The sequence below is a fragment of the Archocentrus centrarchus genome, chromosome 6 (assembly GCF_007364275.1).
Source record: "Archocentrus centrarchus isolate MPI-CPG fArcCen1 chromosome 6, fArcCen1, whole genome shotgun sequence".
Lineage (NCBI taxonomy): Eukaryota > Metazoa > Chordata > Actinopteri > Cichliformes > Cichlidae > Archocentrus > Archocentrus centrarchus.
This window is the reverse complement of record NC_044351.1, coordinates 13,086,434-13,103,146: the sequence shown is the minus strand read 5'-3', so window position 1 is coordinate 13,103,146 and position 16,713 is coordinate 13,086,434. Positions and strand designations below refer to the sequence as shown.

Below are 16,713 nucleotides of genomic sequence, written 5' to 3'. Positions count from 1 at the left end.
TCTGTGCTGAAGGTCTGGGTCTGTCTGAGGGATTTTCTTCCTCCTGCTCTGGGAGAAAGCTCTCTTTTTTGTGGTCTTTCATGTTTTTATATAAGTTGGTGGTGTTGCCACAGTAGAGAGTTTCCTTCCAACTGGCATCACTGCTTGCTGTGTTTTCATTTACAGCTAAAAAGCACCTCTACACTTTCTCACTCATGACATGGCTCAGTGGTAGTACTCAGTGAGCCAACTAATCACAGTAGAGCAGGGAGGAGGGGGTGGACCAAAGTGTGCGTGCATGAAGGAGCAGTGTTTGTACAGATATGTCTGCTTTCTGATGAACGGGAGCAAAGTTCTGAACTTGCATGAGACAAACTAAAGCGTTGCTCCTGTCATGCTAGTATTGATCCAGTACCAATACCAGCGTTATCAATACTAATGATATTTAGCCACCTCTAGTGCTTTGTCCTGGAGAACAAAAAGTTTTCCAGGACAAAAACTAAAAAATTTGCACATTATACATTGAGAGGGTTACTGAAAGACTTTATGGTAGGCTGTGTGCTCAGTGAATTCCAAATAAATGCGGAATTTGGTGTTGTTTCTTTTCATTAGGTCTATGCATATTTGAGCCTACTATTTGTAACACAGTATCCTGAAAAGCTGATTAATATTAATATTCACATGCGATTGTGAGTGAAACATTGACTTGTGACTGGTGACTGACTGTGACTTATCTTCTACTTTCCTAATCTGATGAAAACAAAACTGTGTGTAGTAATGCATCCTTATCTATGAGATGATGGCTCACTGTTATGCATTGCTGTACACATTACAGCTCACCTGATTGCGGTTATGCATAATGCACTGGCAAGTTCTCAGTTTAAACTGTTCTGGTTCAGATAAAAGGCACTTACGTAAGTGGGTGGAAGATAATGCCTTAACAGTTCAAGGTTCATAGCCAGGCTCTGTATTAACCTCTTAGATAGCCCAGAGAACAGTTCAACTGTCTGTATTTTGTACACACATGAATCTAACAGCAGAAAACCACAGGATCCCTTTGAATGATGGTAACAGTATTCCACTCCTGGGATTGGGCACCTTTGGGGACCCTCAAACGGTAAGAATATCCTGCAGTCTCTGCATTTCTAGATTTAGACACAAACAAGGCTTGTTATGTCTGCTTCACCAGGAAGACTTCACATAATTTTATGTGAGGTTTATTGGTTAGAGGGATTTGATATTTATCAGTTAAATGGAGCACAAACTGTGGCTGAAGCTAAGAAATAAAGTAAAATTGATATTTTTTGTGAATTCCCAAAAGACACCCAAAGGCACTGCACTTGAGTGTGTCAAGCTGGCCATAGACGTGGGATACAGGCACTTTGATGGGGCGTTGGTTTATTTCAATGAGCACGAAGTGGGTGAAGCCATTAGGGAGAAGATAGCTGATGGAACCATTAGAAGAGAGGACATCTTTTACTGCGGAAAGGTAATGCTTGCTAGCATTTGTTTCATTTACTTTCAGTGCTATACACATTTAAGAATAAATATTATCATTAGTACTGCAAAGACCTCTGGCATGAATATTTAAATGGTCATTGGTAAACAAATTGCTTCAAGCTGTTTAGTTGTTTTTTAAATTAGCACTGCTATTTTTTTCAGCTCTGGAATACCTTCCATCCACCAGAGTTGGTGAGGCCAACCTTAGAGAGGACACTGAGAGCCTTAAAACTGGACTATGTGGATCTCTACATCATTGAGCTTCCGATGGCCTTCAAGGTTTCTACAAATTCTCCTTACAAAATTTTAAAGCAAAGTAGTTATTACATATACACTAGATGAGAGTTTAAAAACATGACATAAATATCACAAATACATGAAATCTGGCTTTCGCCATATCATGTGTAAGAGATGAGATTATACATGCAGGTGTTTGCTTGGTTAAGACTGGGTAACTGGATTCACGTCTATATGTTAAAGCGTTGTAACCATGACCATATTCTGCCACATGTTTAAGTTACCATTTTTAATGCAAAGTATTGACTTATACTTATATTTTAGCCTGGAAAGGATTTTTATCCAAAAGACCGGGATGGAAAATACATCTACCACCAGACAGATCTCTGTGCAACATGGGAGGTAAGCTCTGTTAAATTATAAAACACATATTCTATTTAAAGCCTTTCCATATCTAGTGCTCATTTGTAATGTGAAAGTCTCATGGAATTAAAAAATATGTTGTTTTCTTATGTAAATATAAATACCATTTTACATTTACATTATCAGTTTTCATGAGAATGATGCCTCACCTCCACTTGCGAAGCTGAGCATGACTTCACTGTGGTGCTTGTGCTCTCACGAGGCCAATCCTGGCTCCATGAATTTTGGTTAAAAACACATCAAGAATTTCAAAAATCATATATTTATCTTATTATAGGCAGACAAAATATTCAAATCAACAAGTATAATTTAACACAATCATCAAGTGTAGAATGAAGCTGATACTATAGATAAAATCCGCATTTAAGACTAAGACCTTGAGCTACCCCTCAGGTTTTTTGAACTGGAAGCCAGACTTCCATGTATTTTTTAAAGGGGTCTTGGGCAATAGCTCTCCCAACTTTCTGGAGGTCTTTCAAAGTTTTTAATTGGACATTGGCTGCTGTTTCACTCCTTTTGTCATGTCCTGGGCCGGTGGCCCAGTGTTTTATGTTTTCTTGGTATTGTTTCTGTTTCTCGAGTCATAGTTTTGCTTCCCCTGTGTTATTAGTTTCATTTGCCTCACCTGCTGTGTCCTGCTGTTTCCTCTTCCCCTGATTACCCATTGTGTATTTAAGCCCTCAGTTTCCATGTGTTCTTTGTTGCGTCGTTGACGTTATTGTGCCAGCGTGTTCCAGTGTTCCCTGTGTCCTCCCTTCGTCTCCCTTCTAAAGGATTTTTTATTCGTTTTCCCCCTACCTAAATCAACATCTTTTAAGTTATGCCGTTCTCTGGAGTCTTGCGTTTTGGTCCTTCCTCGCCCGTCTTAGCACCGGCCGTGACACCTTTTCTATCCAGTCCTTGTACCTGACCATTTTCAGAGTGTTTGTTTGTTTGTTAAACCACTTAACACTGACCAATGAATCATTCAAGCATAAAAAGGCACCTGTTTAACATACATCTTCTGCTGCTCTACCTTGGACACATCATCAGTGTTGTATCTTGGCTTTGGGTCTTACAACAGACACCCTCTGCCAGGTGACCCGACTGGGGTTGATCAAGCCCCAGCCTGTGTCCAAGTGGCTAACTACATCCCCATTTCTACCCCCTCTTTAGCCACAGCCATCTCAAGTCCTTTTCTGCCGCCTCTACGTTGGCTTTAATAGTTGACCTCCTCCACTGGCATGCATATGGTTCTACACCCATTCCTGCAGCAGTCCTCCACCAGCTCCTGGTATTTTGCCCTCTTCTTCTCCCTGTCCTCCCAGGGCACTGTCATTTCCAAAAGGATGAGCTGTCTTATGGAGCTTGACACCAGGATGATGTCTGGTCTCAAGGCAGACTGGGTGATGTGAGATGGAATTTTTAGTTGTTGATCCAGATCAATTGACATCACCCAGTCCTGTGCCTGGTAAGCAGGGCTCTTGGGCCACTCTTGGGTCTAAACCTTGGCTCTTCACCTGCCCTGACAAACCTGATGATACTGGCCATCTCTTTGGTGGGTCTACTATCACCAGTCCCTTTCCTGACTGCCTCTGCGATGGACTTGAGGACCTGATCATGCCTCCAGCGGTAACGACCTTCATCTAGTGCCTTGGAGCAGCTGCTCAGGATATGCTCGAGGGTCCCTGGCCTTGAACAGAGTGGGCAGGCTGGTGTTTGATGGGCTGGGAAGAACATCATATACCCCCTGAATCAGGAACTTAATCCTCTGTGGATTCGACTTCCAGATGTCCTGCCAGGTCACTTTCCACTCCATCGCCTGCTCCCACCTTGTCCAAGCCCCTTGCTGTTGCATGGCCACTGCTCTGGCCACCGCTCCACCTCCACAGCGGAGCATACCTCCTCCTGCAACAGTTTGCACCTTTCCCACTGACTGTGTTGAGTTGGATTGATGGTACCCTGCCAAGCCCAGCTCTGCCCCGAGCCACCCCCCCAAGAAGCACCTTGTGCTACAAGCGAGCCTCTGTCTGCTGTACTGTCTCTCCTGCCTTCTGCTTCCACTAAATGAGCAGAGGCCAAAGAATTCTTGGCAAGATTCCATGCTGGTATACCCAAGCCTTAAATTGGCCTGGGAGACCAGACTTGGTTCAGGTCGTCATCAGGACATATAGATGAAGTCAGGAGAGTCTGCAGCCACTGTAAAACACAGTGGAGGCTCTGTCTTTGTTTGGGGTTTTATCTCAGTCAGTGGTGTTGGGGAGCTTGTCAAAAAGTGGGAAGTGGAACACTGTCAGTCAGGGATTTGCCTCCTCAGAACCTTGAAACAGCATTGGATCATCTTGACAGAAAATGGAACCGAAGCCAACATCCAAAGACGAGATTTGGAATATTCTTCCAGAAGCCTAAAAAAACTATTCCTGAAGACTATTTGAAGAAATTACGAGAAAGCTTGTCTAAGAGAGTTCAGGCTATGTAGAAAATGAAGGTGGTCATATCGAATATTGGTTTTCAAGCTTGTTAGAATTGTACAAACTCTGTTTTTTAAGGTTCAGTAAGTCTCTCTCTGAAACTCAAAATATTAAAAAAGAGACTTCTACGCAGTACTGTATGTATCCTTGTGCTTTGTAATCTTTGCTATCTCAGTAAACCTGTAAATAATACTGCTATCAGTATTGACAAGGCAATAATAAACTTAGCACAAAAAGTAAGGAAATCTATGTTTGGTTAATTATTCCTTTGTTATAACACTCTTTCTTGGCAATAAATTTTATACTATTAGAAAGCCTGTTTATTTTATCTTAAACTCTGCCACATTTGTAAGGAAAATGCATTTGTGGGTTGAGTAGCAGAGTTGAGTATGTGGGTTGTGCCCATGAAAAATTTGCCAAGCAGCTTATTGACTCTTGTTTGATGTCATTAGCTGAATTTGATGATTGAAATTTTTATTTATTTATTTATTTTTTTGACCTGTCATGTCTGGCAGTTTTCGCAATCAGAATGATAATCCGAAAGCATTATTGTACCAAGCATATTTGCTTTTACAAGACGTGCTCTATAATTATTTTCTATAGGCTATTCTTGTTAATTGTATTTTTTAATTTTTAGATATATATATATATATATATATATATATTAGGGGTGGGACTTTAACGCATTAATTTCGATTAATTAATTACGGGGAAATTAACGCGTTAAAAATTTTAATGCATTTTAATCGCACTTTGCACCGTGGAACGTTTCTCAGTGCACGAGTTCCAGGCATACAGATTATATCGATGCACAATGTCCAAATTAGGGGCCGCATCCTGCGAAGGACCCGGCCCACGTCTTTCGCAGCCAACGAAGACCACAAAGGCCGGAAGTGAGCGGCTAGCCTTCATATCAGCGTCACCTGCCGTCACCTCTGCGTAGCTCATGTCGCCTAGCAACCGTGAGTGCGAAGCACAGCTGTGTAAAAGCAGCTGGTTAAACTGAGAACTTTTTCTCCTTTTTGTGGTTTAATTTTAAGTCTTTAATTCAAAATAAGCTGTTAAAACAAGCATAACACATTTCAACATCAAGGAATACAGCTGAGAGAATGATTAATTTCCAACTATAATAAGTGAGACATTAATGTTGAATAAAACTATCCAGTTATGATGCTTAACTTTAATTTCAGGAGTTTGCTTATCACAGGAGCACTTCCACCCTTCGTTGGTCTGTGTAGTAGACTGGTGGGAAAATAAACAAAATTTTGAAGTTTAAGCTTATGTATATTGATCTATTCACCAACTAAACTTAAATTAATATTTCTCATGTCAAATATTGAAATGCGATTAAAATGCAATTAATTTCGATTAATTAATTACAAAGCTTGTACTTAATTCGATTAATTTTTTTAATCGAGTCCCACCCCTAATATATATATATATATATATATATATATATATAAATACACACACATACATACACACACATATATAGATATATACATATATACACATATATATACATATACACATATACACACATATATACATGCATATACATACACACACATACAGTCTTGCTGTAGTTTGTAGTAATGTATATGTGTTCCTCTGTCATGGAACGTACTCAATAATGTGGGCAAGAAGCCGCAACCACCCTCCCACGGGATCCAGAGGCAGGCAGAGAAAGACCCAGGGGACCCGGGTCATCCACGGCCCACCAGGAGCACAGAAGACCCGAGACCACACATCCCAATGGCAACTGCGCACACACCCTAGAGGAGGAAGACCCCAGACAGGGCCCCCATGGTCAACGGGCAAGAGCCCAGAGAGCCAGAGGCAATGAGCAGCCCGCCCCCCCGGCAGGCCGGCCCCCCCCAGCATGAGCCGAGAATGTAGCCCCGAGGCCCCAGGCGCCCGGGAACCGCCCGACACCCAGCCCTAACCCTAACCCTAACCCTAACCCACACACACCTACACCCACACCCACACATACACACACATACAAAAAGACGACAACAAACATCACGCCCACACCCAAAAGACAACAGCAAACATCCTATCCACACACATACACAAACACAGTGGTCCCGAGTCCAGGACCAACCAGTCCCCCGTGAGAACCGCTGCTCCCACACCTGAGCGCCCCACCCCCCCAGAGGACATGCGGGCACCCCAGCATCCCGGAATGCCGGCCAGACATCCCGACGCAGGCCAACCCACCCCACACGGCGGTGTGCCCAAGGGAGCGCAGACCCCTCCAGCACAGGAAGGGGCCCAGCCGGGAAACGGGCGACCCCGGGCACCAGGGCCCCAGACCCACACCCCAACCCCCGCAGAGGGGGCCGGCCACCCGGCCCAGGGCCAGCCCCCACCACCACAGGCACCCCAGCCCCCAACCCAAAGGCCATAAGAGCATCCATCCAAGCCCCCCCACCAACCAGGGCCCGCACACAGACACCTCAAAACGGTAGCCACAGTCCTCCAGTCCGGGACCCATCAGACACCCGGGCCCCCCCGGCCCGCCCCCAGCCACCCGCCAGGCCCCAGAAGAGACGAGACCACAGCCAATCACCCCCACTAAATGATGGAATTGATCAGTGGGGACCAGAGATAACCAAATATGTCCAATTGGTTTTTAGAGTTTGCAGACATTCTCGCTAGACTAATGTGATCAAAAAGTAAATTTCTATAGTGAGTAATACATAAATCAGTTTTTGATTTCCAATTCATGAGGATAGTTTTCTTAGCGATGCATAAGGCAGTAAGAACTAAATGTGACATATTTGCTACCATATCTAATTCACTTACATCACCTAAGATGCACAGTTTGGGTGAGGCTGGGATATCACAATAAAACCATGTGGATAAGTCTTCACATATCTTCTGCCAGAACCTTTGAACCGGCACGCAAGACCATATAGCATGCATATAACTCTCAGCGTGCTTGCCTGAAAAGTGGGTGCATATGTCTGAGTGTCTGAGGCCCATTTGGAACATTCGTTGTCCTGTATAGTATATTCTATGCAGAGTTTTGTATTGTATGAGTTGTAAATTTGGACTTTTAAACATTTTGAAGATGTTTAAACATATATGTATCCAGAGGTTTTCATCTGGATTGATGGAAAGATCCCGCTCCCATTTTTTAGTTGGGAGGGAAATTGAATCATTAATTTTAAACAATAGCTTGTATATTTTTGATAGCAATTTAGGAGTACAGAGAATTAGAAATTCTGTTACCCATACAGGTATTTCCAAGTTCAGATCATTTAAATTAAATCTTGCCTGTATGATGGACCTTAGTTGCTGATATTCCAAAAATCTACTGCTGCTGATTCCATATTTTGATATAAGTTCTTGAAATGGAATAAAGTTTCCATCTTGAATAATGTGCTCCAAGTTATTTATACCCTTTTCATGCCATGACAGAAAATTCAGTATTTTCTTTTTCTGGCATATATCTGGATTGTTCCAAATGGGTGTCAGTTTACTTGGGATAAGTGAAGACTTAGTTATTTTTAAAAATTCCCACTAGGCTGTCAGAGAGGTGTTTATGTTAAGGCTTTTAAAGCAATTATCTTGCTTGATACAGGAGCTAATGAAAGGTAGAGCAGATATTTTTAGTTTTCCACAAAGTGCTTGTTCTAGGTCCAACCATGGGCTGTCTAGTGAACTTGGTTTGATCCATTTTGAAACATACTGCAACCTACTGGCTAAGAAATAGTGAATGAAATTTGGTAGCTCTAGACCACCACTGCATTTTGGCTTTTGTAAAGTTTTTAAACTTTTTCGTGACGGTTTGTTTTTCCACAGAAATTTTGTCATGTTTGAATCTAGTGTCTTAAACCAAGCAACAGAAGGTTTATTAGTGATCAGTGAGAACAAATAGAGGATTTTTGGCAAAACCATCATTTTAATGGTGGAGACTCTACCCATGAGTGATATAGGTAAACTATTCCAACGTGTGAGATCATCCTCTATCATTTTTAATAAAGGAATGTGATTTAATCGAACCAAGTCTGAGAGTCTGGCAGAAAAATTTGTACCCAAATATTTAATGTTGCCTGACTGTAGTAACGTGGTGGTGGTGTTCTCAAAATTACAGTTTAGAGGCAAAACTGTTGATTTACTCCAGTTAATAGAGTAATCAGATATAGATGAGAATTTATCTATCAGGTTAATTGTCTTCAAGAGAGAAGCTTGTGAATTCCCAAGGAAAAGTAATACATCATCAGCATAAAGGCTTATCTTATGGTCTGTATTTTTTGTTTGAATTCCTTTAATATTTACATTTTGTCTAATTGCTGCTGCCAGTGGCTCAATAAAGATGACAAAAAGTGAGGGAGAGAGTGGGCAGCCCTGCCTGGTGCCCCTCTGCAGACTGAAGCTTTGGGAAATAAGATCATTTGTCCTAACCCGTGCATTGGGGGAGCTGTATAGTGTTCTGATCCAATTAATGAAGGATGAACCAAATCCAAATTTTTGTAGAACTGCTAATAAAAATTTCCAGTTAACCTGGTCAAATGCCTTCTCTGCATCTAAAGAAACAACTGTGGTTTCTAATTTGTTAATGGAACAGTAATCTATTACATTTATTAATCTGCGTGTATTATTGGCTGCATGTCGACCCTTGATAAAACCTGTTTGATCAGGATGTATCATGAGTGGGGTAATATTTTCTAATCTTCTGGCCAAGACTTTGCAAATTATCTTAAGATCTACATTTATGAGTGAGATTGGGCAGTAGCTGGATGGGAGTGTGGGCTCTTTGCCTGGTTTAAGAAGCAGGCTGATGTTAGCAGAGTTTATATTTGGGGATAGTGTTTGATCATTCTGAATCTGAGTCACCATTCTGAAAAAAATGGGTGCTAGCTCAGACCAAAATTCTTTATAAAACTCAGCTGGAAAACCATCTGGACCTGGAGCCTTATTATTTGGAAGGTGCTGTAGGGCATCTTGGAATTCAGACGTTGAGAGAGGTGAATCCAGAGCTGCAACCTGTTCCTCATTTAGTTTTGGTAGATTTATACTGTTAAGAAATTCTTCAATAGCAGTATCAGATGAATCAATCTGTGATGAGTATAAGGCTTCATAAAAGGGTTAGGGTCTTTGAATCATTTATTTATTTGGAAATTTAACAGGGGCCTTAGTAGCGTGTGGGAGAACCATGCACAGCCATAACAGCCTGGCACCTCCTCCTCATGCTGGTCACCAGCTTGGTCATGCACTGCTGTGGGATGGCATCCCATTGTTCAACCAGCATTTCTCACAAGTCAGCCAATGTGGTTATTTTGGCACAAACAGCACACCCAAGCTGATCCCACAAGTATTCAATTGAGTTGAGGATAGGACTGCAGGACTTCCATCCTCTCCACTCCCAAATTCTAGAAGTAGTCTCTGATAAAGGATAAAGCTTGGTCCCAGACTGTGGAGATGTGTGATCGCCACTGGCTGCAGGATCTCATCTCTGTATTGAGATTGCTTCCAATGATGACAAGCCTGATTATCAGCACCTGGGGTATCAGAACCACAAAACAAGTGTCAATAGCAGAATGAGTTGTTTGGCATTGGCAGAGGATTTGGCAAGTTTTTCATTTTCAACCCACAAATGCATTTTCCTTATAAATGGTAAAAGATTAATTACCAAGAAGCATTGTTACAACAAAGAAATAATTGACCACATACACATTTCCTTAATTTTTCTGCAGTTTATTTTCTTCTCTTCTTTCAGGCTTTAGAGGCTTGCAAAGATGCTGGACTGGTTAAATCCCTGGGAGTCTCTAACTTCAATCGCAGGCAGCTGGAGCTGATTCTGAATAAACCTGGCCTCAAGCACAAACCTGTATCCAACCAGGTGACTCCAGCTTCTGGCTTTAGATCTCTACTGACATCACTATGAGGATATTCTATATAGTACAACAGTACTTTACAGCATGCATTGGTATTGTGTGTTACTAATAGAAAGGCATTTCTTGATTAGTCTTTTTGTTTGTTTTTAAATTCCTGTTCTTTGTGTTTTACAGTGGTAAAAGCTTATCAAGGAGATTTTGAGCTAGTTACTCGATGAATGCTACAAAGTAGTTAAAGGCTATGCTGAAGTGCATTTTTTTGGTAACTTTAACACACAGCACAGATCCCTTTCAGATATATTTTTTATTTACCTGTAGGTCGAATGCCATCCATATTTCACACAGCCAAAACTTCTGGAGTACTGTCGTCAGAATGGCATTGTGATTGTTGGCTATTGTCCAATTGGCTCCTCTAGAGATGCATCCTGGTAGGTTTTAAACTATATAACGTTTTACAGGCTGGTGTGAAGTTGTTGTCCTCTCTAGTACTGCATTCATGTAAAAATAAATAAATAAATAAACATTATTGTTGTTACCAAACCCTCAACATGATGGTAAACCAAAATAATTTGGCAGAAGACATCATTCATATTTACCTCTGTCTTTTTTTTTTTTAGGGTGAATGTGAAATGTCCTCCTCTGCTGGACAATGAGCTACTTATATCCATTGGGAAAAAGTACAACAAGAGTAGTGCCCAGGTGGCTTTGCGATTCAATGTTCAGAGAGGAGTTGTAGTGATTCCAAAGAGCTTCAACCCTGAGAGGATCAAACATAACTTCCAGGTAGTATACCACAAAATGTTTTTTTTTTTTTTAATTCTCAGTGCATGTTAAATTAAAATTAGGGAACCAATACTGCCAATTTTAACCTTTACATACTGTTTGGGGTAAATTTGATCAGTTTTAACATTTAACAACAGTAAAAATACCATTTCTTTTAGCCTGAAATTTGATTACTTTTCCTAAGGTGACGACAAAATAAGCAAAAATTAAAATATTTCAAAATGTTATACTTTTAAAATTTAGGGAATTTTAAAACTGAACAGGCACCTGCTGGTCTCTTCAAGACCAGCAGGTGAAGGATCATGGAGGTATCTCAAAATACTGCAATATTGTAAAACAGCATAGGAGCGATATGCACTGCTCAAAAACTTAAAGGAACCTTTATCCTCATGTGCAATATAAAACGGGAGGATATTGTCGTCATACCATCCGTCCATCTATCCATCCTTCCATCCTTCCATGCATCTGTCTATGAGGTTTTACCTTTCCGGTCTATAGACTCCAAAACCACAAGTAGCTGAGCCATGAAATCTAGCATGTGTGTTCTTTACTCTTTAAAGATATGCAATGCGATATTCATGTTCCTGGATGTTTAGTACCTTTTGTACACTTTAACTATATTTATTTAAAGTGGAGAGTAGGGCAGCATGGTGGTGCAGCGGTTAGCACTGCTGGGTTCGATTTCACCTTGGCCCAGGCTTCTCCCTCTCTCTGTGTGGAGTTTGCATGTTCTCCCCGTGCTTGTGTGGGTTTCCTCCGGGTACTCCAGTTCCCTCCCACATTCCAAAGACATGCACTTACTGGGGTTAGTTTAATTTGCTACGCTAAATTGCCCATAGGTGTGAATGAGAGCGTGAATGCGAGTGTGAAAGGTTGTTTGTCTCTCTGTGTTGGCCCTGCGACAGGCTGGCGACCTGTACAGGGTGCACCCTGCCTCTCGCCCTATGATAGCTGGGATAGGCTCCAGCCCCCCCACGACCCTGAACAGGATGAATGGATGGATAGATGGATGGAGAGTAAACAACATGGAGAATTTCAGGCTGCTAATGCTATGATAATATATGCTAATGATGTGCAGCCTTTCTCATGCCTGATTGGCGTAGCCTAATCATGTGATCATATTGTGCTGTGTGATTGGTTATACCTACTTGACCATTATTGACTGAAATGGAGAAAGTGGGGTTCCCCATATCTAGAAACTGACCTAGGTCACTGAACAGCTGGCAGTAACTAGATAGTGAGAATCATGGGAATCCCAAAGAACCGGTCTATTTATAGTAACATCAGTTCTAGGCTACAGCCTTATTGATTATCCTTTGATGCCAACTTCTGATTGACTGAGTATTGTCTAACATGTTGGTCAGGGATGACTCATGGTCATCAATTGTTCAAACTTTGACACATCACTGAGCAGTTTTAAAGCCATATCTACTGCTCAGCAATATTGCTTAAATGTAAACAACATGGTTGCCTTATGATTATAGTGATGTTATACATAATGCATTGATGTCAGTAGATTATATAGTATGGGTGCATGATGTAGTAATATTCCTGTACACACGAGTATAATATGATGTGAATACCTTGTAAGTATGCGTTATATCTTGCTTATTGCTATAGATTATATAAATAGAATGACATTACTTAGTATACACCCATGTACAAGCATGCAGTATGTACTTTCTCTAATTTGTTTAACATGGGAATTTTTACCCCACCCCCTGAGGGGGAACGGGGTATTGTTTTTGATCAATAATTTACACCATGCTTTTTCCTGTATATTGTCCTTACATGTGATACGCATTTCCTAGCAGAAAGTGCTTGCGAGCAAACAAATAAACATAACCAAACAAAACAAAAAAATAAAATAATGACATCCCTTTTCCTATTGGTAGAAAAATGCACCACATCAACCAATCAAAATATTATATGGTAATGTGTCCAATTTGGTTGCTGAGAACAGGTGAAAGTTATGAGAGTGACAGGGACAAAAGAGAGACAGCAATTTTGATTGCAAGTTTTGAAATGTAAAAGATTTGAGATATTTTAGCGTTTAGGGTCGTGTGTTTGGTGTGTTGTGTAGTCATGGTCAAGGAAGATGCTAGCTAAAAAGCCACCAAAGGCAGACTCTATTGTAAATGCTGTCTGCAGGTGTACAACAGTGGGGAGTGACACACCTGAGAATATCAGGCCTGTGATCTGCCCCTCTGTTTTGTGGTGGACAGAAACTGTAAATAGTTGTGCAAAAAAATAAAATAAAATAAAATGCCAGAGGCATTGCCTGCATTTTAATGTAAATAGTTGTATATAACTTTGTTGTTTGCTAAAAAATAAAAATAAAAATTGTTAAATGTATTCAGTTGTTTGCTTATGGGTTAGATTCTCAGTTCAATGTTGGTTTTGTATATTTTTTTTTTTTTTTACTTTTCCTTAGTGTCTCAGTTTTGAGTATTTTATTTTGTTTTGCACTCAGTTTTGCTTCCTCTGACTTGTTTTTTCTCGATTTGGTTCAGCTGTGTTTCCCTGATGTTTTCCATTTCCCCTAATTACCCCGGTGTGTATTTAAGCCCTCAGTTTTTTTTTTATTGTTCTTTGTCTATGGTGTTTCTCCCACTGTGTGCTCTGTTTGTTCTGATTTTTGTTTAAAAAAAAAAAAAAAAAAGGTATTTTACTCCTTACTTTTTAAGAATTTAGAATCCATTTATTCTGAGCTGGGTGAGATTAAACTCACTGAGATTAAACAGAGCTCAAAACAGAGGTTGGAGGGGTCAAAAGATTATAAAGGCACCTTTCAGTTAAACGACTTTCATGAATTAACAGAAATCACTTGAACTGAAACAAATTTTTTTTTTTTTCCAGATATTTGATTTTTCACTCACTGAGGAAGAAATGAAAGCCATTGAAGCACTGAATAAAAATATTCGTCTTGTTGAGCTGCTGATGTAAGTATAAGGTTTCATGGACAAATATCTATTTTTTTTTTTTTTTTTATAATGTGAACCAAATTGTTATTATGCTTGTAAATAAGTTCCTTTTTTTGTTGTCTTTTTTTTAAAAATTTCTTTTGTTTTTTGGACTCAGGTGGAGTGATCATCCAGAGTACCCCTTTCATGATGAATATTGAACTTTTTAACTTTTTTGTGATGAACATGATTTTTAAGAAAGATCGAATAAATGACAGATCATGGACTTTGACACCTTTGTGGAGACCAGTTTGGTGCATTTTCACTCTAAACACTAGAGGTCTCTAGCTCACAGTGAAGATGTCTAACAGGCCCATAACTCATTGTTGGTTATACCATCATAAACTTACACAAGAATCAGACTGAAAATCAATGGCAAGAGGTGTTATGGAGTAATCTATCCAAATTAGATTTTTTTTCTCTTTTTGGTGGTTCAAATCATTGTAATTATGTACAGAGGAGGTCAGGAGAGAGTCACGACAGTTAGCATTTGCAGCCTCTGTAAAACAGTGGAGGATCTGTCATGGTTTGGAGCTGCATTTCAGTCAGTGGTGTTGGAAACATTATCAAAATTTATGGAATTATGAACACAGAATATTTTGATTATTCATATTTTGTTTCACTGTGCAATACCATCTGGACAGCGTCTGATTGCCAGTGATCCCAAACACACTGCCAGTGCAGTAAAAGCCTGGATAGTGTTCCACTGTGTGTTCTTATATCAGTCATGGACCGGCTTCCTCAAAGCCTTCAAGAAACCCCTCAGTACCAAAGCAGCATCGGATCATCTTCAGAGAACAGAACAAGCCAACATCCAAAGAAGAGCTTTGAATGTCCTTCAAGAAGCCTGGAGAACTATTCCTGAAGGCTACTTAAAGAAATCCCATGAAAGCTTCCTTAAGAGAGTTCAGACTGTGTTGAATAAAGGTGGTCATACCAGATATTGACTTACAAGATCATTAGAATTGTACAAATTCTGTATATACTGTAGTTCCATGCTCTGCTGCAGCCCCTTCATCCTTACCTTCACCTTTATTCACCATGAAAATCATGGATGAGGCAATAACTGTCTGTCAAACATTGATAGGAATTGCCAAATAATGTCCAAGTTTTGTCTGTCTTGTTGCTTCAGAGAGAGTAAATGGGTTCACTTGGATCAAATTAAATTACACATATGAATATTTTCTTATTACTGGCCTAATGCCTCTTTGGAAACAATGTTTCAGCTAATATCTATATAATATCAGTTTGATTCCTCAAACATGCTGACCTGATGCAGTTTTTTCTCTTTTTTTTTTTTTACCTAGAGCTAATAAACACATTTTAGGGTGGCCCAACCCTTCACAATATATAAATTGCAGTAGATTAAATTTTAACCTCTTGTATTTTGAAACATTAAACAAGATGTGTTTATAAATATACACTGTAAACCCAGATAAGTTGAATCTACTTAAAAAAACCAAGGTAACTTGTTGCCTTAAATTTTTTAAGTAATGAAACAGTTTATTTAACTCAGCCTATTAAGTAAGCACTACTCCATATCCAATTGAACTAAATTGTATGTTCTAATTGACCAAACTTATCCTTTATAGTTCATGAAAAAATAAAATGTATTTTGATGAATCAATCTCCCTATCGTGGTTGTGTGGGGGTGGTGGAGACTGGAACCTATCCCAGCTGACAAGGCAGTAAGATGCAGGGTACACCCTGTACAGGTCACCAGCTTGTTGCAGGGCTGACACAGACAACCATTCACACCTGTGGGCAATTTAGAGAGACCAATTAACCTAACTCCAGTAACTGCATGTCTTCAGATTGTGGGGGGAAACCCATACAGACACAGGGAGAACATACATGAGTCCACACAGCATAAGGTGGAATTGAACCCAGACTATCAGATAGCTATTCTAGCTGTGAGGCAGCAGTGCTAACCACCACACCACCGTGCTGCCCAGTAACACAAATATTTTTTACAGTGTTGAACTGTGTCTCTTTAAATTTGGTAAATAAACAAACATGATAAAACTCAGCCCTGCTGAATGCTGGTACATTAACATTTACAAATAACATTTGTCCATGGAACAATAAAAAACTATACAAGAGAGCGTTGTGAACAAAAACACTAAATGTCTACTATTCCAAACAGCGAGAGGCCTGGGCCAAGCTGGAATTGAACCCAGACCTTCTAGAAGGTATTCTACCTGTGAGGCAGCAGTGCTAACCATGACACATGATTACAATAAGATAGACCTTCAAAAAGTACAGTCTACTCAGCATTCACAAGTAATGTTCACATTCTGGGCAATTTTAAGTAATATGAACTCAATATTTTTAAGTGGAATCAAAATCTGGGTTTACAGTGTAGTTTAAACCAGCACACTTTTTTTTTAAATCTAAGAAGACTGGACAGACCATTGAGGGTGTGAAAGATTATTATAGTTAACTACAACTCAACTAAAACTTGATGTGGAGAAGCACAGTTTAACTCCATTTGTCCCCACCTCCACACACAGATCCTTTGCATTGTGA

General features: G+C 40.1%; 1 protein-coding gene across 1 annotated transcript; it reads left to right on the top strand.

The window, feature by feature from the left end:
• The first annotated feature begins 935 nt into the window (after positions 1-935).
• On the top strand, positions 936-15,716 carry LOC115781560 (aldo-keto reductase family 1 member D1-like). Its single transcript, XM_030731283.1, has 9 exons — positions 936-1,096; positions 1,301-1,468; positions 1,642-1,758; positions 2,041-2,118; positions 10,321-10,443; positions 10,757-10,866; positions 11,056-11,221; positions 14,081-14,163; positions 14,303-15,716. Exons 1-9 carry the CDS (start codon positions 1,004-1,006, stop codon positions 14,343-14,345), a joined length of 981 nt encoding a protein of 326 aa, XP_030587143.1. The 5' UTR covers positions 936-1,003; the 3' UTR covers positions 14,346-15,716.
• Positions 15,717-16,713: the final 997 nt, after the last annotated feature.